General features: G+C 34.1%; 1 protein-coding gene across 3 annotated transcripts in view; it reads right to left on the reverse strand.

The window, feature by feature from the left end:
- Positions 1-24,448, reverse strand: part of LOC118187628 (synaptotagmin-15-like) — a 384,376-nt gene that overhangs the window by 33,901 nt on the left and 326,027 nt on the right. For all 3 annotated transcript variants that reach the window (XM_085822538.1, XM_085822539.1, XM_085822540.1), the window contains exons 3-4: positions 3,230-3,451; positions 106-230 (exon numbers count right to left, since the gene is read on the reverse strand). In XM_085822538.1, the coding sequence (XP_085678664.1) occupies positions 106-230; positions 3,230-3,451 (347 nt within the window). The remainder of the gene's footprint in view (positions 1-105; positions 231-3,229; positions 3,452-24,448) is intronic.

Genomic DNA, 24,448 nt, shown 5'->3' on the forward strand with positions numbered 1-24,448 from the left:
TAACAATACTAATAAGATCACTGCGTTCCTTCAACAGCTATATAAATTTATCGAAATACAGCAAATTTTGTCAGTAAATGAGAATTATACGGGTGCATTGCATACCTGGTAAATATTTGGCTTTATGCAATGTGACCTCTAAACGATTGTTTTCAGCTTTGTAGAGCAGTGAAAACCACAATCGCCCATGTAAGCAAGGTGGATTGTGAGGTTCCTCTTCATCTGAATCTCTGCATGAAATAAAAAATTAGCTTAAAACTAACCAGTTATTTTATATGGGAACCAATTATTTAAAATAAAGAAATGAAGTATCAAACACAGTCAAAGAAAATGATTTATACTTATTATAATTATATAAGCAACATTCTTTATTCACTATATTTTGTGCAAATGAAAAATAGATATATTAATTATATTTTTATTGAATAGTTAAGATGACAATTGATCTTAAAGTGGAATATCCTTTCACTATACTATATATAATTCTTTATTTGTAAGTTTCTACGTTTAGAGAGGGTCTAATCTGAAACGTATCTCTAGAAATTCTAATTAAGAACTGAGAAGAAAAAACATTCTGTAAATTTCAAGCTTGATGCTTGTTTAAAAAAAGAAAAGTGTCATCTTAAATTTTAAAATGGAATGATTTCAAAAAATTTAACTCAAAAATACTAAAACAGCGATAATTCTGTGTATAATCTGTTTTCTTTTAAATGTGACAATTCGATTTATTTAAATAATAACAAACAACCTCTTAGAAAAGCTTTCGCTTCAAAGAAGTGATAAAGTAATTTTAATATTTTATTTCTCTGAGAACATTTACGAGAAAGAACATAGACAGACCATGAGTAACACAGATTTATGTTCCAAGATATATTTAATACATATTTAGGTATTAAAGGAATTGGTTTTAAACGCAAAGTATTTCATTTTGCAGATAAGATTTAAATTATATTCTTGTAATAAATTCCCGAAAATACGTCTAAGAAAAAAAAAGAAATTGCTTTTAGCGCATGGGACTTTCTGTATTTACATTTTAGGAAATATACATAGATATATCTAAAATGACATATTAATATGAACAACTTAAAATAAGTACGAAAAGAATTTTCAGAATTTATTACCACTTTAATTTATATAGAAAATTGAAACGCCAGTTTTTTTCGCATTAATTTCAATAGATATAAAATAATCATATTTGCATTTTTTTCGATTATACATAACAGAATATTTGTTAAACTTTAAAACATAACTGATACATTTCCTCAATAGTCTCATTCATTTCAATTACAATAGTCTCATTTCATTCCTTATTCCTACATAGTCTCATTTCATTTTCATAATAGATAAAGGTTGAAACAATGAATCTTCTAAAATCTCATTTTTGCTCTGCATATCAGAAAACTCTGATTTACAATCACCTTTCGATTAACTGAGCTATGTCTTAATAACATATGACTTTGTTTCCACAGGAAAAGGGAAAGATACTGTCACAAATCATAAAAATAAAGTAAAATTTCCCAGCTAAAATACAAACAAGAAGAAAAAAATGACTGGAATAATAGTGGTGATAGCAGATTGAAGTAATAATATTTAGAGGCAGCTTTATCCCCAATTGTATGTAAAATAACTACACAAGATCTAATATATATAAACATTGTTAAATTATCCGTTAAAATAAATTGCGAAATTGTAATAATAAATTATAGGTTAAAATAAATTGCAAAATTGTAATAATAAACTATCCGTTAAAATAAATTGCGAAATTGTAATAATAAATTATATCTGTAGCCATTGTTCTGTTTCTTATCGACTCCTGTAGAAATTCCAGAGTAATATAAACAGAATGTTGTTCATTCTATTTTGAAGTGTGTCTTTGTTTTGAATGCTGATTTAAATTACAAACCAAATGAACTTATTCTCTTAATTAAACTGCTTAAAAATACAGCTCTTGACATGAGAGTTTTTGGTAACATCAGAATATGATTTCGGTTTAGCTACGGAGGTAGTTTTCTTTACAAAGTATTGCCAATTAGGCTGTGATTCGCTTTACCATTACTAGATTGCATATTCACATTATTTACATTAGGCACAGGGAATTTTGGGCACACGCAAAAATTTGCGGCGTGTCCAGTTTGATTGCAATAGCAGCAACGAACAGTTTTAATTCTTATCGTAGAACAGTCTACTGTTTTGTGCGGCCCAGCGCATTTAACACACCTGGGCTTTAATTTGCAGGTGTCAGAAGAGTGATGGAAGTGTTGGCAGTTATGACAATCTGAGGAACTAATGCTTTTTTCGACCTTATATACCCCGGGCTTGTAGTTTCCCCCCCCCCCCCGGCTGCCGAGAAACCTTTAATGCCCACTATTTTGTAAATTACTGGAAGACATATGAGGTTAGAGTTAAATGTAAAGGCCGGACACTGTCCCAGTTACATACAGGGATTTATTGCAGTTATTCAGTTACAGTGTCAATTAATTATACAGTGACCGGACTAAAATGTCGCCAAATGGTCGTCAAGTTTGGCAACTTTGGAGATTTCTTGCCAAATCTAGCGAACAAAATTAGTCGCCAAAACCATCCCCAGCTCGGCGATCTCTCTCCAGTTAGCGTTATAGCCATTTAACTCAATGTTAAATTGACTTGCAACAGCTTAATTTTTCAACAGCACTTGGCTCTTCAGACTACAAAAGATACTACAGTTTCACACAGAATTTGACTAAAATGTTTTTACATACGTACAAAATTCATAACAATACATCACCATATATGTATTTGTAGAGTCTGTTACTATAATACCTGTTGTTTATAATATGTTGAGCTAGTCGATATTACAATTTATTAACACATGATTGATGACGGTAGGATGAATCTGAGTACAAGCACGATGGAAACTTTGTGGGTCCTCCAACCAGGAATAATCTCCGAGTGAACCAATAATGAAACTATAGCCCAATGATATTAGGTCTAAACGTTTACGGTAATCATTTAATATTTCCTCTGCAAATTAACTAATATCACTGAAACCGGTGAATGGTCCTATTTTGTTGGGTTTACCTATAGTAAATAATCGTGTCATAATGAGATAAAAGATTGGATCTGTTTCGTGACTTTTATCATATTCACTTCTTCAGTGGATGAAACATACAACAGTATTCAAACAACTCAGTGTAATCTAAATGACGCATTACATGAAAAATAGTTACGCATAGCAATAAATACAGTATACCTGTCTGTATTAACTGTTCCAAGAACGGTTTGGCAATGCGGAGTGGCCACCGTATGCCAACGAGTGAGCTGTGGTCGAGGCTGCACACATTCGGAAGTGAGTCGTAGGAGGCTAGGTGGGTCAAGGGAAGTCGAAGGTCCCAGTGGGCGACGAAATTGCTTGCCAATGGTGCTTTGAGTTTCCGAAGTGTCATCCGAAGTTGAGGAAGAATAACTGGAAATCCTAAGAAAAGGAAGAAGAGAAAAACAGATAAATTCATTGCTTATGAATGAAAGAAAATCCGTTCCAAAAGAAAGGAAAAAAATAGCCAAACAAAATACTGAACGCTTTAGTGTTCTTATTAAATTATGGGGAGAAAAGAAAACGCTAATTGATAATTATTATCTTAGCTTTATTAGCAGATACCAGAAAAATATAATAAATTTTTATCCCGGGAAGAGATTCCTAGGAGCGTTTAAAATAAATGCAATTATTGCATTTTGAGAAAGATTTCCAGTAATGAATCTACAGGAAAAGTGAGTGTATTTAGGAGAGAAATATATCTGAGTTTTTGTTGTTTGAATCTTTTTAAGAGATTATGAAATCTGCTTCTTTTAACATTTAATTTGATATCAATCAATACACTATTAATTAGTTGAGAAATTTCGTTTCTAGCGTTAGAGAAGTTCTTATCTATAACTTGAGGAAAGTTTAAAAAATAGCGTATGCATAAAGTACTTAATACCCTAATAAAAAGTCTTCCAAAATAGTCACTCGGATACACGCTTACAAAGAAAAACGGCTGTCCATCGATTTGAAATGACCGAGAGAATCGATAACATTAAAATACTAAAAATATTTTGGGACACTACTCGCGAAAAAAGCAGAGCTCATCAGTGGCCGAGTGGTTAAAACCGCTGATTACTGGGAGTTTGGACCATGGTCAAACACCCAGTAATCAGCTAAAGGGCTGTCTGCATGGTTGATTCTCCATATGTAAAGTAAATACGACCCAGTTTCCCTCAGAAAGTCCTTCACGAAGGCCTACCTTTTCATAGCCCACCCTCATGGCTTTGCCTTATTCAAATAATCTAACTTATGAAAAGAATAGGAAGAGTTCATCCCACCAGCGGCAGAGCAAATAAGATTGCTGAACAATTGTAGTTCAACCTATAAGATATTTCTCCCACCTTCTTGGTGTGGTGGTTTGCACGCTGAGCGCGTATTCCAGATGTCCGCGGTTCGATTCCCGGCGAAGGCATTGTTAATTTTTCAATCTCTCCGGTCTCAAAATTACCTAATGCCTCTAAGCGCCCGAAATAAAATGGTGGTGGATGATAGTTCTCCACGCCCAGGATTTGGCGATTGGGTCCCCTAAAAAACCCAGTCGCCCTTTCAAAGGGAGAGTATATGAGGTATTTCTCCCACCTTCTTGGCATGCCTTCGTGGTATGGTGGCCTGCACGCTATGTGCGTATTCCAGAGGTCCGCGGTTCGATTCCCGGCGAAGGCGCTGCTAATTTTTCAATCTTTCATGCTTCCAAAAATTACCTAATATCTCTACAAACCCAGTTCGAATACCAGCAATGGCCATTTTCATTGTTTCAGCTTATGAAATCTATATCTGATTCAGTTTCTATTAGAACTTCTTTCATGACGGAATGCCTTCCCTTAGGAAGTTAGGCTTAGTATGCTTTGTTATAATACAATAAATTCTAAAACAGATAAAATTCATAAATCGATGGATAACCGTTTTTCTTTGTAAGTGTGTATCCCATTAAATATTTTGGAAGACTTTTTATTCTCAGCTTTACAAAAGTCACTCGATAGGTACTCAGTCGATCATATATTATTGAATATAAAGAATTAGAATGTTCTGTAAAGTTAAAAGTTGATTCATACAAATTGGGAGTTGAATTCCGGAGTGTATATAATTGATAACTTAGTTCTGTCATTCACTTAATCGAGACGCAAAAATGATATCTTAAAAAAATAATAACTCTAGTTCAATCTTATTTAATATAATCTTTTAATGGGAATTAAAATACACAATATGGTATTATATGAAAATCATAAGTGCAATTAACAATCTTAAATCAAGAGGTAGGATGAAATTGAAACTAGCATCTATGGGAAAGTTTCAGTGATCATATAATCCAAAATTAGTAAAATTTAGTTTTAATTCTGGATTCATTACTTTAAGAAAGAGTTTTATTTAAACACTGGATAATAACGAAGAGGCGTAGAGGATGCTGAATGTATAAAACAACTTTTTCATTAATGTTATTAACATAATTACTAATATATTACATAATACGAATCGTTTTGTGACATTTAAAATTAATAAGCGATACGCTTTAAAACTGTATGTGTGATTTTGCTTACACCACTTTCATAATACATGAGACTGCAATAATATGTAAGTTATAAGTTAAATAGGCTATCTCAGTAGCATTTTAAACTGCTGTTTTCAAATTGGCTTGACATGAAAACATTGTCTTGGTGATATGAAATACATTACGGTCTTCTTATATGGTGCTAATATGAATACAACGTCTTACGGAATGAGAGCTGTTCACACAATACGTGCTAAAAGTAATTAAGCTATTCATTAGGTTTTATTTAATATGCAAGAAATGTTCACTACTTCCTTCCGAAATTTTCATCTTAACTTTCATCATTTAACATCATAACATTTTACATTGACATCTTACCTGACATTAACATCTTAATATTTTATTTTTGGAAATAATATTGCAGGAATAGTTTCTGGACAGTTTTAGTTTAGCCAAGTTATGCATTTTGAGAAAAGATTTGACTGTAAAATAAAGGACTTATCATTCCAAAATAGAGCTGTATTCAATTGATATACAATTCATTTTATTAAAAATTTTGTGCATTTTTCAGATAAGATTTTGCGAACATTTACTATAGCTGACAAATAAAATCCTTTGGATTAAGGCAATGATCTGCTGATGACCTGCACTGCGAAAAATTTAGATATAAATTTCGACTCATCCAGAGCTTAACCTGTTTTAGAGCTTGTTAGTTGATCAAAAGTTTCATCGGTGGCATCAACAGTCGATTAGTAAATAATCTATGCGTTCTCCACATTTTCGTATCATTTACAAAGAAAAGAATGAAAAGAAAGTTGTTACTAAAAATCAAAAAAAAAAAAAAAATGCTTTTGCAATCCCCTATTATATGTTTATACTGGTCCTAAAGTTAAGGTTTTAAAACAAAAAGGGACATAACGAAACATAAATGGTTTATTGTATTGCAATTTTGTACACAGGTGCCCACTTTTATGACATGGCAATGATAACACATCAAAATGAACAAAAGATAAATATTTCACTATATGCAAATAACACAGAAAAATGTCACAATATTGACACCTGATATTTCATGAATGGTGAGGATAATAAAGAGTTAGGTTTCTCTCAACATTTTTATAACATTTTACATTTTACATTTTTATATGCCTCACAAGAGACTGGCAATCTGTAAATGAGGTTGTTGATCATAGTTTTTAGCTACAAATCCCACTCATCTAAAAGCGAGTATTTTAATGTTTTAGGAGTTCTATGATAGTGTTTGTATCATAGGGTTGATTCTAGAAAGTTCTAAATGTTCTATGTAGGATTAAGGTTCGGAGATTTCGCAGGCCATACCGTGTGGTCAATACCTTCTTTTTCCAGAAAATCGTCGATCAGGTGATCTCTGTCTGGCCTTGCCTAAAAAAATTAAAAGTCATCCAAAAAATTAAAATCTTCTCAAATAGCTTCTCGAGAAAAAAAAAAAAAAAAAAAAAAAAAAAAAACCCTCAGAAAAAGTTTACGAAACTCGCTAGATAAAATTACGGCTGACAGTGCCTGCATCGAAGTTAAGGTGTATAGCCATCCAGCATGGTGGCTCCCTATACGAGGATTCCGCTCCCATCATTATTAAGTCATTATTAAGGGAGCAATAGTGAGCCCCATGTCCTTCCCATTTAAAGAAAGACTCATAATCGAGAATTTCTCTGTATACTGAATTTTGACTCATCACTCAAGGGAACACAGTCCGGATATTGCGGTATCTAAGAATAGTAAGCCTGGAACCACAAAAGACAAACTACCTTCTGCGATCTTTTGAAAGGGCACAAACCGCAGGTCGCCGGACTTAAAGGTTTTCTCACCCAGTCATCTGTATGCAGTTTGTTTAGAAACTGTTTTTTTTTTCAGACGCAGTAGCGAGATCATGATAGAATTCTCTAGCCGTCATCTTTCTATGGAGTTACGCATTCAGTACCACGTTGTTACAGCGAGTTTCAAGAAAATGGCTACCTAACAATTTCTGACTCCAAAATTTATTTGCAATCACAATAAAATAACTTGTGCAACATAACAACTTTACTGAAAAGAATAGGGCCATTTATCACGACCTTATATAACGCCATATTCATTAACGAATTCTAAATTTTTCCACATGCATTGCCAGTCCAAGAATATTAACATAAAATTAAATTATTGATACAGAAGAATAAAAATACCTCATAGTATACATAACACACACATTTTGAGACTCTGCAAATGTTGTGGCACTAGAAACGCCTTATTCGGGCCTTCTGGTAATGAGACCCGTAGTATGGAATGTGTTCCATATTGATGATATATATGAATTAGCATCTAACACGCCATGCACATATGAAGGTTCATTCTACGAACATTTTGAAAAATAGCGTATGCATAAAGTACTTAATACCCTAATAAAAAGTCTTCCAAAATAGTCACTCGGATACACGCTTACAAAGAAAAACGGCTGTCCATCGATTTGAAATGACCGAGAGAATCGATAACATCAAAATACTAAAAATATTTTGGGACACTACTCGCGAAAAAAGCAGAGCTCATCAGTGGCCGAGTGGTTAAAACCGCTGATTACTGGGAGTTTGGACCATGGTCAAACACCCAGTAATCAGCTAAAGGGCTGTCTGCATGGTTGATTCTCCATATGTAAAGTAAATACGACCCAGTTTCCCTCAGAAAGTCCTTCACGAAGGCCTACCTTTTCATAGCCCACCCTCATGGCTTTGCCTTATTCAAATAATCTAACTTATGAAAAGAATAGGAAGAGTTCATCCCACCAGCGGCAGAGCAAATAAGATTGCTGAACAATTGTAGTTCAACCTATAAGATATTTCTCCCACCTTCTTGGTGTGGTGGTTTGCACGCTGAGCGCGTATTCCAGATGTCCGCGGTTCGATTCCCGGCGAAGGCATTGTTAAATTTTCAATCTCTCCGGTCTCAAAATTACCTAATGCCTCTAAGCGCCCGAAATAAAATGGTGGTGGATGATAGTTCTCCACGCCCAGGATTTGGCGATTGGGTCCCCTAAAAAACCCAGTCGCCCTTTCAAAGGGAGAGTATATGAGGTATTTCTCCCACCTTCTTGGCATGCCTTCGTGGTATGGTGGCCTGCACGCTATGTGCGTATTCCAGAGGTCCGCGGTTCGATTCCCGGCGAAGGCGCTGCTAATTTTTCAATCTTTCATGCTTCCAAAAATTACCTAATATCTCTACAAACCCAGTTCGAATACCAGCAATGGCCATTTTCATTGTTTCATTGCCCGATGGGGTCAATAAATCACAGTCAAACAAAACCATGACATCGGTGACACATTGCGAAGAAATTTTGTATTCGCTGAGAGTGAAGCAGCAGCTCGAAGACGGCAGTAGGCATTGCGTTAATGCATTATCTTCTTATTCCCTGCCTCCTGCTATCCACCTTTGGGGAAAATGTTGACTGTATCCTGGCAGATTTTCTTTGCCTTTGTGGCAGATTTTGTTTGAAATAATCTCGTAAATGGTCTCGATAATGCTTGTTATGGTGGTGAGCTCGACACCACTCTTGTTGAAAGATATAACTGTCGCTACTCTTTCATTCACTTATGGAATAAGTCAGCTTTTTAGCATTCCCAAGTAAATCTTCTGAGTGAGGAACAATTGCTTACCATATCTGAAAAGTCGGTGGAAAAACTGAGTATGGTAAAATATGCGAAAACAACTCAATCAGTTTATCTATATGTCAGTGCAGCAAGATCTGAATTATTAGAGTAGTTAAATTGGACGAATTTTAAAATTATTTCATAAATTTTTAAAATGTTCCATGGAATAATCTTGCCTTTTAATAATTTATGACATATCTAACTTTGCTTTACTTGTTTCTACTACGTTGTTTTAGAGCACGCTATCTATACGTTTGAAAATTTGTCGAAGTTTCTTGAATCATAGTACGTATATATATCGCATATGAATGTAATGCTGCATTTAATCTGCTCATGTTCAAAAATGAGTTGATTAATTATTAAAATATTTTGGGTTGCATGGAAAAAAACATTAGAAGAGATAACAAGTATTATTCTTAAAAACCTAACCGAAGTATATGAGGTAAAGAAAGGGACTTTGGATTAATATTTTTTATAAACATTAATCTACGGAATTTTATTTATAGAATAAAGATATGATTTATTGTAGTGCTGCACTTAAGTGATTTGGTTTAAATGCTCTATGCATATTCACACAGTTTCTCATATTCCTACATTTATATACAGCATGATAACGCATTATGTAATGTCTTTTTTCATAATGTGCTACTGGTTTGTTTTCGAATTTAAATATTTTCTCTTTGAGAGGAAACAAATTTTTATAAACTATACTTTTTCAATACTTATAATATAGCTTATACATATTTAATTTTCCTTAAGTCTGAATTGGATTAAAAACAAACAAATTTTATTAAATTTTGAAAGTTTTGTATATCTTCTTTAAAATAGGTTCCAAGCAAAAGCAAAAATACTGCCACGATTTTCCCGTCCATTTTCCTCCCTTGATAGATACTGAAAGCCATTTCGAATCCGACTTTTCTAGCCAAACATAAGATGCATAGCCAAAGGGTGAACACTGGGAGGAATTCTCTTGCTACTCTAAAACACAACTTTTACGTCCATTTTTCTGGTAAGAAACAAATAAGAACAAAAATCCCTGAAAGATTTTTCTTACAAGTAGGGAACTTTCAAAAAGAAGTGACATATTTTACCAACTTTAAAAACATGATTCATTTCAAGAAATATTTTTATAACTGCAATTCGTATGTATCCACTCAGTACGTTTTTAATTTCAATGTTAAACCAAATGTTTTTATTTCAGGCGTTTTCTTTATTTAGGATAACGTTTAAGATACCTGAAGCTATTTGTTCCTGTTCTTTACAGCACACTTCCTACTGATATACAATATGAAGAAATATATAAAACATTTAGACTCAATATTCAAAAAATAATTTAAAATAATATGCAAAAAGAAAGAGGTTAAAAAGTGATGATTTCACAGAACATGATAAACAATGCGCAAGTAAGAGAAAACATTATTTGAACTCTAGTTTGCTCCTACAAGTTTTATCATGACGATGCAGGGACATTTAACACCTAAATTCAATACCGCATGAAAAGTGTACGTCTGACTGAGTGACGCAGTTTTAATCTGTTAACTATATGGGAACTGGAAAAAAATTGGGAACATCACACAAATTGAGAAAGACAAGACAGGATTAAAGCCGTAAAAATATTCGTACGGAGTGTCCAAAGAAGCTGAAAAGGCAGGCTGTTGAGAAAGTGCGATACCCACAGCCCACTATATGGCTTATCCTATGAAAGCATCTACATTGCATCCCATTAAAAGTGAGATTTTCTGAAAGAACTGACACTGAATGAAAGATAAAAGAATCAGAACGTCTGCATTAAAAAGCAGAAGCGATTAGGATAAAGATTTGCTGAAAGTCTAGCATGCAGTAACGAGATTACTTTCCACATCAATGAAGATCTCAGTCATCATACTATGAAGGTACAAGCACAGAAAGTACGTATGCCATTATAGAACAGAAGAAAGACTATCTAAAAGTAAACGAACTTTATGAAATGGCAGAAAACAGGATCTGTGATTCCTTCTTTCCTGAGCTTACTGTTTGTGGTTTCTACTTGGACATGATAACAAAATAGCTTATATATCTTCAGGAGGAAGATATTCCTAATGTAGTCTTTCAACTAGATGCTGCGCGCCATATTTATTTGGAAATTTACAATCATTTAAATATCCTTTTATCGCGCCATTTAATTATTCGAGCAGGAAAAAGGCTATGGCAGCAAGCCATAGAATCAGATTTAAGCCTTGTTTCGTGAGGCCATATCACGGACTCAGTGTATATGCCTTCCATGCTACAAAACCTTTACGAAATAATACAGGTAATTTCTGCAGCACACTTGTGGGGAAGTACTGGAGAGCTCAGCACAAGATGAACGATTTGTAGATTTACTGTAGTTTTAGTTTTATTTCTAACTACAGTTGTCTTCTAATTTACCATTGGAAATAAAAAAAAAATACTGCAGCAGTACAGTCGATTTCTGAGGATATGCTGGGATACATTTGGGCAGAATATCAGGCAGAGCTCATCCTAATATTTGCCGTGTCATCAGTGGTACTAGCATCGGACAATTGAAACGATAAACACAAAAATTGAATAATTGACATTAAGCTATAGAAATTAAATGTCATTTCAAGTCATTTCAAGCCGATAAAGATGCGGTGTGCCAATCCACTAGGAATAAATAAAATTATGTTTTGTTGCACTATTAATATATTGTGGTTGTTTCAACTAGGATAATAATAATGGTAAATAACTTTCTCTAATTCCGTGACAATAGTTAAGTACTTTAAAAATTGTGCAATATATTTATATTATTGTTTTATTTTGAATAAAATTTCATTTAAATAGGATATTGAAAAAAAAAAAAAAAAAAAAAAAAAAAAAAAAAAAAAAAAAAAAAACGCAATTAGTTTTAATTACAGGAGTAAGAAGGCTTAAATTTGAGCTTAGATTTTTGATGAAGATCTTGATTTTCTTGGTTGCTTGATTCTTGTTTTGTTCTTGTTCTTGATTTGCTATTAGCAAAGATTCTGCAGTTCATACTGTCAAGAAAGACTTAAATATAACCAGAAATTCCATGCCTCGTAATTAAATCATAAAAAAGTTTAATGCCCTTAATTAATGCTCTTTATGCAGAAAGGAATAAGTCTTATTTTCGAGACAAACTCCATCATTTAAATGCAATGGATTAATAAATGGTACAATAAAGAAAGGTTCATAACTAATTCCTAACGCAGCAGGAGATCTAACATAAGCTACTACATTTGCGTTTACGTCATTTGTCCAGTGACTGAGCAAGGAATGAAGGATTTTTAAAAACTGGATAATCGGATAGTTAAAGGATAATCAAGTAAAACAGGAACGTGGAATAGCAGGAAATATATTTTAAGTTCTTATTACAGAAGCAATCTTCTAACAAATTGCTTTATTTGTTTGTAATGAAAGAGGGATTATATCATATACTTCACTTATCGCGTTTATTTAACAGATTCTGATTTTAGCATTTTTTACTGTGCATTCAGTTATCTTAAACACACAATCAATGACATTCGTCCTGCGTGTAATGACCTAAAATGATGTTAAACTGTAGAGATAAGAGGAATCAGGATAAGAAATCACGGAAAAATTAACCGCTAAATGACCGAATTTATATTAAAAATTATGCCGAAAAATACCTGAATTTTTTATAACATTTTTATTATCTACAGATATAGGTCACTAGATGTAACTTTGTAAGGCGCATAAAAATTTTTTTTCGAAGGGAAAAACAAGATATTTTTTATAGTTCATGACATTACCCGAGTTAACTCGGGATTCAATGAAGCAGGCCCCCCCCCCAAAAAAAACAAAATCTAGCCAAAAGTAATACAAAACTGTAATAAAGGCAATAATAGATAATAAGAGCTAAAGTAAAAATCAAGTAAATGCGTTTTACGATCCATAAATGTCATTGACAGTATGCTACAGTCTGAAACATGGTGTAACACACAGCGGCACATCACAGTCTGCAGCAGCCTGATAATCTGGTAATCTGCATTGACTAACAAAACAAATTTGTACGAGAGAAAATTTGGTGCAACACCAGGGTGCCTGGGTCTGAGACCCAACCCCTAATCGAAAAACTGAATTTACAGTTAATTTATAATGCGGCCACGTCGCCGACTGCAGCTCAGCGTCATGGAGGAACCAATCACAAAAGCCACTTGGACCCCCGTTCCCACAGCTAAGAAAACATGTGCATGGCAGAGTGTCGATTGCCACGCTATACTATGGGTGATGGCCTTAAATATCCGTAAAATTTTCAGCGCCCGAGTTAACTCGTTGATAGGAAAATCGAAACGGCATGTATTCCCGAGATATCTCGGGCGCAGTCATTACGCGGTTAATCGCATGCTTGGTCGGAGTTGAATTCATGTCAGGATGGCTATCCTGACTGTCACACCGCAAAAGCGCGTTATAACACTCGCAAAAGCGCGTTATAACACTCGCAAAAGCGCGTTATAACAATGTTAACCATACTTTCACATCACTGATAATTCTAATTAGATTTGTACGTACAAATTGCCATGAACATATTTACGAAATATTTTAATAGTAGTGTAAAAAAATCCTGTATAAAAGTAATATCAGCAAAATTATAAATACAAACAATTACATCAAAGCGTTTTATGAAGCAGACGTTTCATCAAAACAGCATTAAAAAGTTATCGTAAAATGCAAACGAAGTGAAACTTTTATGAACAGGTCGTTAAATTTCATTAAAATATTTTTAAAAACACTTTTTAGCTGTTTTGCGCTTCATTTTCACTGGAGCTTCTTTTGCAGCCAAAACGCCAGCACACATAGCCAGCCTTGTCTGCCTAGCACGCACCCACATTGATTTTGTCCCGAACGTAAATTGTTATAGAATGAGGAATTTAAATACATTGCCTATTTTCACTATATTAGCCTATTATATCAATAATCTATTTTCACCATTTTAGTCTACTATGTCAATGATCTATTTTCACCATACTAGCTACATCTGTTGTAAATTATTATAGCCTTATTGCCTACATTAATGTAATAGCGGATTTGTTAGAACTTTTAAAATACATAAATCTACGATTAAATGCAGGCATTTTATGGTAAAATTTAAAATAAATAACACTCTAATTAAGTTTAAAATTCAATATTAATAAAAAATATATCTACCCTACTTTACCATAAATGTTTAAAGTTTTTAAATAATATCCATTAAAATCAGTTCATTTCTGGGTTTGAGATGACTGAACGAGTTCCTTCAAAATTTAATTAGAATTTCAGCCACGTTGGTGAACGAATTTTTGAACAATGCCTGAACCTGTGACATTCATATTTTGTTATTGGAAAACAGGATCATTAAATCTGTCAAACCAACCAGCCATCCTTAATGATGAAATGTGTCAAAACTCTTTTCGAAGCCAATTTATCATGCAAGTTGAAAGGCTTCAAAACAAAGCTTAGAAGAGATCAACAAACTTTTGTTTGGTAGATCTCCAAATGGAAGACCATATTTAAAATAGCTGACTATGGTAGTTAAACTGCTGGAGCTGATTTTTAACTGAATCTTTTATACTCTGTTATTCTCTTGAATGAGTCATTAAAAGTTATAGATTCAGATCTTGGTGCATTATTGAAAATAGTGTATTAGTATGTAAAAAATTGTTAAAAGACGAGAAGGAAAATAATTTAGAATAATTGTTTCGTTTCGTCCACGAATATTATGTATTTATGCATAATTCTCTCTCTATACATTTTTTTCAATATAATTCTAAACTTGCTTTCCCGGTTTCTGACGTTTTTCATTACCTGAAGTATCTTAAAGACATTTTAAAAAATATTAAAAAATGAATGAACAGTAATTATATGCGCGTGAAGGTATATCATACATTAATATTCATAAGTGGCATTTTAAGAATTTTATGAAAAGTACAATAAAATATAAAATGTGGGAAACTGTTAAATTAAACATGAAGTGAAAACCCATTTCTATCATAATAACTAAATATTTTCTCGAATCCATATCCTAAAATGTTATTGAATTATTCAAAAAAAAAAAAAAAAAAAAAAAAAAAAAAAAAAAGAAATTTCCTTAATACTGAAACTTTTAAATTAAAATTTGAAATACAGGTTTAATAAAAAGTAAATTCAAGAACACACCTTTTTAAAATAAATCTATGTTTATCAAGAAGATACAAATAAAATTTATTACTTAGAGTACATAATAAATCTTTTGATGCTTGAAGTTAATATTACCTCCTTGTACGAAAGTACTGTCATAGCGAAAAATTTTCTGGTTAATATTTCAAATAAAATACCAATTTTAACCGCTCACCAATTCATTTGGACTATTCTTCTGAGTGACATCTGTAGGTAAGGACAGAACACTGGACTCGTTTTTAAAGAAACGAAAGAAATAAAATTCAAAACCAGTAAAATCCAAAAATCCCAAATAAATGTATAAAAAATTAACCATTACTATTAAACCAGAAGAAGTATAGATACGGTAGATACGGGAAATACAAAGATTTCAAAAATTAAAAAATTTACAAAAAATTAAAATATATTGCAATATTAAATTATATAAACTTGGCAATCGAGGTAGTTTTAATTCCATTTTTATTTCCAATTGATATTTGTGGCCAGAATCACTTTGAAACTCTAGTCGTGCCTTTCCACAGAAGATTTACATTTTTGATATTGTTGAGATAAAAAGCAAGCCAGCAAAATTAGTATATCTTAGCACAGTAGAGAACAAAAGCTGAAGTGCGTAGTTATGCAAGATGGAAGCACGCGAAGAGAAAAGTTTTGGTTTGCAATTTGGTGATTGGTCAAGATACGTAAGATCTTATGTTTAATTTGAATGACGCAGTTTAGACTAAAGCGCTATTTTTAGGATAGAGCGATGAAGTTCCCAAATGAAACAGAAAATAAGAGAAGTTATTAAGTGAGTTAAATTTAGAAGTTTGATTTCATATTTTCTTATCTTACACACACACACACACATATATATATATATATTGCAATATGCATAAAATTATAAAAATATATAAAAAAAAAGAAAAGTCGGAGCTTAAATGATTGTATATAATTTAATCCCTATGAAGGCCCTAACAGTGCTTTCCCACATAAGTCGTAACCCAAAAGGAGGACAAGCAAAATTAAGCATCAAATATGTATACAACACTGAAGACAATACAAAACATAATAAAGAATTTTATTTATGTCATTTGCTTACCACTTCAAACAGAACTTTTCAAGGGAAAAGTGTTTTGAAGCCTTAAACCATGTTGCTTAATGAGTCCCGAGTTTTGCTCCTCTGAATCATTTGAGTCTCTAAACCGGTATTCTCGAATCAAATTTTCAATTTTAAGCAACATTTAAGCGGCTCTCAAATTTTTCAGACCTTCTCCCTCCATGCATTCGCAACCCCATAACTACAAAAATAAATACAAAAAAGAAATACAAAATAAAGGCACAAATTAAAAATCGCAGGAATTTCTTTTTAGGTAAAAACCTGAAAATATACGGATTTACTGAAATTACACGTTGTTAAAGTGTAAAGCAAAAGGAATTTCAAAAATTTTAAATTTATTCAAAATTTTACAGCAGGGTCTATAAAAATTAACACCGGGACAGATGTTTGTTAAATTAGCTAATTTATCATTAAAAACAGGAATTATAACAACATATACAAAAAGTAATTAATTACGATTAAAAGCTAAAAACTAACTTCTTAGGAAAGGAGTCGTTGATGTAATATTTTATTTAAAACTAATCTGTTTTAAAAAATAATACGTTAATTTGTACGCGGATATATGATATATTTGTACAATTTAGAATTTATTTACAATAACGATTAATATTTAATATATTAGTAAGAATTTATTTACAATAATCTATTGATTAAATCAATAGGTAAATAAAAATTGTAAGTTTTATCTTTAACATTTTTCATGATTCGAAGATGACTTAAGTAATGAAGGCTTTCTCCGATCACTTAAAGATAGGATAGTAATTACTTATTTGGTTTATGGAATAACACAATTTTGGCCGTGAAAGGAAACATTACCTTTCCGAACAATTTATGCGCTGCTACATGAAGCACTGCGTTCATTATCCTTCACCAGCTTTTAAATGCACCAACTTTCATATGTCAGTAGCTCAACGTGTCATTAATTTCAGCAGAAGACCCCACTCACTAGGATTTCAAATGGAATTGGAACTTAAATTATTTAACTGCAAATTGAATCTCCTTGTGGCATATATAGCCAGTTCCCTAGAGAACTGTCAGCTTCAATTTTTCTTCGTTCATAAAATGCATTTAATCTCAGGCTTTTCGAAAAGGACTTAAACTGGTTATAATGAAGCTCATCATAAAACTTTCAGCACTTAGATGCTAATGATCGATAAGGGAGTACCAGGATCATTTGAAATCGTTTCAAATAAGATGGAAAGGATAGCTTGATAAACAAACTTCCGCTCCGAAATTATGAGGGACGTTCAAATGAAAGTGATTGTGTGTGAAAGTGAGGTGTGTATCCATGAGATGTATAGCGACAGAAATGAGACAGATACATAGATAGGAACAGCAGCATTTAATGATTGAAATGCATACAATGTTTGTTAAGAAATCACCCATTGCGTTAAGGCAGCATCGCATTGCTTGGGAAGGTTACGAATCATGTCCGCGAAGAACGATGTCGGTTGAGCATGGAACCAGTTCATAACAGCAGCCTTTACGTCCTCGTCGGACTAAAAGCGTTGACCCTTTAAACTTTTATTCAGCGGTCCAAAGATGTGATAGTCGCAAGGCGACAGATCTGGACTGTAAGCTGGATGTTCCAAGACTTCCAACATTTTACGGGCCAGTGCCTCGACACACACCGGGTGACACGTGGCCTTTCATTGTCGTGCAGAAGGATGACACCTGACGACAGCATATCTCGACGTTTGATTTCGATAGCCTTATACAGCTTAGCAAGCGCATCGGTGTACCGTTGGGCATTGAACAAAGCCGTGCCACTCTTTAAACTCCAGTAATAGGGGACCATGAATATCGAAAAATGCCATTAACATCATCTTTCCAGCTGAGTGCTAAGTTTTGAATTTTTTGGGCCTAGGGTGAGTCAGGATGTTTCATTGCATGCTGACAGACTTCCATTCCGGTTGGAAGTGGTGACACTTAGTTTCATCTCCTACCACTATGTGCTGCAGAAAGTTGTCACCGTCAGCCGTGTAGCGCCCCCAAATGCTGTAAACTGTGTCCCATTCGCTGTTTCTTATAGTAGCCAGACAGTATGCGAGGTACCCATTGGCAGCAAACTTCTCAATACTTCAGATTGTTGTTGACAATATTGTGAACAGTATCGATGGAAACGTTCAACTCATTTGCAACGTCACGAATGTTTCGACGTCGGTTTTCCTTGAGTGCTGTGTCAATGTCCGTAATCAACTTATCTGTCACAACCTTTTGAGCCTGACCGGGCGGCGGCAAATCCGTTGTCTCCTGGCTACCTTCGCTAAACATTCTCGCCCGCCATGTCACTCACCATAAGCTTCGAAACATGTCTCCGTACATAGCCATCTTCTCCGATAAATGTCCACCGGTTTACACCCTTCCAGTGTTAAAACTTAATTACAGCTCGCTGATCCGTTTTCAACGCAGTTGCATCCACACCAGCCATTTTTGAATGAATGCCATGTCCTTACGACTGAAGTTGGCACACATCTCCTTCCGCACACGGAGCGTGGTACATAGGCTTCACTATCGCGTTTGTTTCACGAAACTCCAGTGCGGAGCTTCGAATCACTTTCATTTGAACACGCCTTATATATACCTAAATATAAAATTTATGTTGCTGCTAATTTTCATACCTAATTACACTTATGTGTGAAGGATTTCTTGAATTAACATGGGTGGAATCATAGGATGCGTCTTTCGTTGAAAACTGTTTTGAGTATTAGGGATGACAGAATGACTTTATTCCCAACTGCACTTCAAATATGCTCAAGAGCTAGAGACGACATCGGATCAGTCAAGAGATATTAAGAAGTACCTTTCCACAATGGAACTGTATTCATAAATACCCAAATCTCATTTGGGATTTATACTTGGGTTTGGTGGCTTTAGCAGCCAATATATTCTAACTATAACACCAGACAGCAACTTAATCAAAGTCTAGTAGTATGCAGGCATTATGTTTTCCTCTGTATAGATACAAGATGTAACAAAAATAGAGTAAGTGTTTAAAAAACAAACATTACTGGAAATTATCATTGCCATTAATTCCAAACAGGATACTTCCCTTCATTTCGATCACAATATACCCATTATTCTTTTTACTTTCTGAATTAGTTTTTACAAGCTTTCCTCTGTAAATTAGGTTTTTAAAATTAAAATATTTCACATGCCACATTCGAAAGTAAAGAAATGGATCGTTGCTATGAAAGCTAGATAGGATGAATTGGTATTTAGGACTTTAAACGATAAAACAGTTGGACATAAATATCCAACCAATCAATAATTTCATTCTAAGTGAAGGAACAAATAAAGCGTTCTTATAATTAGATGTTTTAGTTGGTGATTTTTATATTTGAAATTGAAACAAATCACCGCAGTTGATTTTGTACGGTTTAATGAACTTCAATTTAAATGCAGTTTTATAAAATAACAGTGCATACTAACTATAAAATAATCAAAAAATAATCTGACAAAATAATAGTATTTTTTATAAAGGTATATAAATGTATAAAATTGCTCAAAATTTTGAAAGAGGTATTTTACATTGAGAAAATTTGTATCAGTATTGATTTAATATTTTTCAAATTAGAATTAAATTGTAGATACATTAAGATTGTTTGGAAACAGGAGACCTGAAAAATGAGCAACGCCTTCGCCGGGAATCGAACCACGGACCTCTTTAATAGGCGCTCAACGTGCAAACCACACCACAATGAAGGCATGCTAAGAAGGTGAAAGAAAATACCTTATAAAATTAAAATACTCTAGAATCTACTGATTTCGAGGAAAATGTTTTAAGTAAAAGTTTTAAACGCATTTAATATAAAATTATAACTCTAATTTCTATTTTAAAGTATGACATTTAATACTGAAAGAAAGTAAATGGACGCTAGCGGATATGGAAGCACCTATGTAAAGGTAATTCTCTATATAAAATTCAAGAATACTAAAATATAAGAAACTATAAAATGCAAGCTATTCCTAATTCGAAAACTATTTTTAAAGCCCATGATAAATACTGTATGCAGTTACTAGTAGCAAATTGTCCTGAATTAAAGAAAAATTCATCAACTAGTACACATTTGAAAAATACTTCAGTTATTCTGATGTTGTAGATACCTATGCTGTGACCCTTTTTCGTCCTACGAGCATGCTAGTATATCAAAATTAATTAGGTTTAGTTTGATTTATTTAATGATGGCAAAACACACTAGGGCTATCTGCCTAAGGGGAAGGATGCCTTCGTGGAAGACTTTCCAAGAGAAACAGGCTCGTATACACGTTGCACATGGGCAAAACCACGAAAACGCCCATGCAGCCTGCCCGTTCGCTGGATTCGAACCTCGGACCGAACTATCAGTGTTCAGCGACTTTACCGATCGGCCGCTGGTGAGCCAAGATTAATTAGGACCACAGCATCAGTGATATGATTAAGGAGATTCCGAAGACTAACTGAGGATAGAGACCAGAAATGTATCTTTGACTAACCTCCAGAACAAAAAGTTACATGGGATTAAATCCGAAAACCTGGGGGGGGGGAGGGACACCGCATTAACGTGTCATTTTATTTTTTGTGCCCTGTCCACAATAATGACAAATTTTTATTGAAACAGTCTCGCAAATGGTTTCTGCTTTGTAGTAAATTTTAAGAGAAATATTGTCGCAGATGGTGTCATTTATAGCCTGACAACTCTCTTACTGGTGAAATAATCCTTATTATTTTCTTTCAATTGTGCCACTAATAAACTTTCTAATATGTCCAAGTAAATCTTTCTAATGACGTTTAGACCTCTGCTGTAATAAGCAAATGAAGTTTGCTGATAGTATTTTAGTATAATAAAATTTATCGGTTGCATAATTGATTATTTATGAATTTTTAAAATGTTTCTCAGATTTATACCCTACTCTGTATAAAAAGCTTCTGCAACCTTCTGCTTAGACTGTGTAAGTTAGAGCATGTTACATTTTAAAGGAACTAACTATATTTATTATACAGAAAACTATTATTTCTTCTACAACATTCAATATTTTCGATTCAGCAGCAAGAAGATTGTTTGATAAAAATATATTTTTCATCGGCATGAATAATAAGATTCTGAAATAAAAATAACAGAGCGCTTTTTTATTCAAATGACTCCAACAATTTTGCTTTCTGTTTATTAAAAAAGAAAAAAAAATTAAACTTTAGTAAAAATTAGATTTTAAAATAAACTTTCAAATTAAAAGTCTTTCTTTCTCTTAACATATTATATGAAATTTCTGCTAAGAGATGCGTTTCTAGGAAAGTAACAGGTTTAATAAAAACATAATTTTACTCGAATGCTCATACTGCTTGTTTCAGTCAATGAGAAATATTTGCAAATAAGCCTTCGCACATAATGGCAAAACAGATACCTAATTTGTGCCAACTTTCAAAGGTCGTTAAGCTTTTATTACTTACGTCATTAGAATAAGATCAATATTTCCCTCAATGGAATTGCGTGCCGTGTTATCCTATGGATAAAAAAGGATATACACGTAAAAAGCAATCTCTTTAAGTTTTGCTGAATTATGTGTGATTAAACGGAACTGAAGATACTAATGGACTACGATATAGTGAATAATTTTAGACTGATCTGAAAGATACTCGTAATTACCATTTCATGAGTAATAAAATATTTCACACATTTAAACCATTAATTATTATTGTTAAAAGAATATAAACATAATGTTAAAAATTTTTCTGCTTCTTTCGTTTACAGCGGTAAGCACTGATATTAATTTTCCCCATTTGTCCGCCGCCCAGACGGTATAGTGGTTAAAGGAGCCTACTGCGGTACCCGGTGAAGGCATGGGTATTTGTAAATGTATAGTATCCGTACGCCATGGGAGCATTCAAAATATGCGGCGAGTGGAAAGTCTTTTCGAAAGGTTGTGGTAGGGTAAAAAGGTGGGAGATCCTCGGACCCGTCCCCACCCTCCAGAGTGCCGTCCATCAAAACTGGGGACGGAACTCAACAGAAGTTTCTTGCAAGTATAATTTATCTTTAAAGTTAACACAGAAAATTAAACTTATTTTCTTCCTTTGTATTGTTATTATTATTCAGAACATTCTGAGATACATTTGTAAGGATCTAAGTTTTACTAACGTTTATTTTGTTTTAAATCTTTACTATCACTTCTTATTTTCTACTTCCGGCAGAATTAAAAGCTTTAACTTATTTATGCAAATTTGTCTTGCTAACGTCAAGTACTTAAGTTGTGGCTTTTTGCCAAGCAAGAGAGAGGAAGGAGCTATTAGAAGCAGGCCGCTTGCCATAGTAGTTTTACTCGGTTGCTGGTTGCCTTCAAGGCCAGAGGTTTAATCCTATTGATAATTTTAAACGTATCGCAGTGTTAGCAGTTCTCTGTACTACATACGGCTTTTTGTTAATATACGGCCAATCTTGGATTTAGGCACTTGTTTGATTAATCCAAAGTTAGTTTAGTTAGAGTTTAGTTAATATTTTTATATTCTTACGTTCAGACCACAAGTGGTTGGTCTCTGTATTCCGAAGTCCGGAAATCATTGTAAAGAGAGAAAAATAAAGGGTTTCGTATACCCTTCCTGTGTATCTTCTCTACTTCCCAAATTTATTGAACGTAGCTTTAGTAAGCTCTCTGTTCCGAGTCAGGACAGTTAATGTTCCCTAAGCAAGTAAGGAGGAACACAGAACCTGATAGTGGCGCCCGACGAAGAAGATAACCATGGCCGAGTTTCAAGAGGAACCTGTGCTGCCTGCAGAAGCGGCTCAGAATCCAGAAATGCCAGCTGCCGCCCTGGAAGGATTTGGTTGCATCGTCCAGACCATGCGCGCATCGATGAAACCAGAAGCAACATTCAATGGAAACTCACCGGTAACCAGTTTTTTGGAAAAACTAGATGACCACTTCATGCTGTATCCAGTGCATGAGTTCCAGAAAGTCACCTTAGCTGCCAGCGCTTTGAGGGGCCAAGCGCTTAATTGGTTCAAATGTATAGCAGAAGCCTCTTGGGTCAAGCGGGAAGTCCCACCTATACTTACGAAAATTTTAAGACTGCCTTAGTAAAAGCCTTCCCTGTCGTAAGAGATCGCGCAAGATTAGAAACGGAACTCTTCAGCATATACCAGAAACGAATTGAAAATCTCTCAAGCTTTATTTTAAGAAACATTCACGTCTTTAAACTTATGTATGGAAACCGTCCGGATCCTGAGATAATTCAAGTGATTTTGCCGAGGGTTCTTCCCCAAGTACAAGACTTTATTGAAATAAGGAATCCGACTACACTGGAAAAGTTATTTGAGCTAGCAATCCTGTTTGAAAGTAGAAGAACAGCGGACATTGAAAGAAGACGCCAGTATGAGCAAAGTCAGGAAGTCAGGAACATGGCTACGGAAGCAAAGCGAATTAGTGGGCAAGGAAACCCGAGTATCCAAAAACAACCGGCGAACGTCGACAGTTCAGTAGTAAGCCAGAAAAAAAGTCTGAAGGCCAGCGGAAAAAGAAGGAAAGCATGGAAAGGAAGAAACAAGATTTAAACTAAAACGGATTTCTGCTGACGGGAGGGTGCGGAACTCCGAAGGACAAGAAAACCCCTCTTCCTTCAAGTTAAATACAGTGATGGTGAAAAATTTGACTCTTCCAAAGATTGAAGTGTTGGTGAATAACATCCCAGCCACCGCACTCCTGGATACAGGCGCGCAGTGTTCCTGTGTGGCAGAAGATTTTTTTTAGGAAGTATTTTCGGAAATACCGCATATATAATTCGGATAATACGACAGTGTTAGCTGCGCAGGGAGAAAGGTGCAAGTGCATAGGTAAATTACCGTTATACATTCGTATCAAGGACGAGCAAGTAAAGATTATGTTTTTTATCGTAAAGAATTTGCAAGCACATGTCATCTTAGGGATAGATTTTCTTTCAGAGGCAGAAGCAACGCTGGATTTTAACGAAGCGTCCCTTAAGCTGACGATGAAACCAGTTCGAGAAGAAAAAACAGAACCACCAACGTTAA

The sequence above is a fragment of the Stegodyphus dumicola genome, chromosome 8 (assembly GCF_044657685.1).
Source record: "Stegodyphus dumicola isolate Sdum_Otavi_A_Nest chromosome 8, ASM4465768v1".
Taxonomy (NCBI): domain Eukaryota; kingdom Metazoa; phylum Arthropoda; class Arachnida; order Araneae; family Eresidae; genus Stegodyphus; species Stegodyphus dumicola.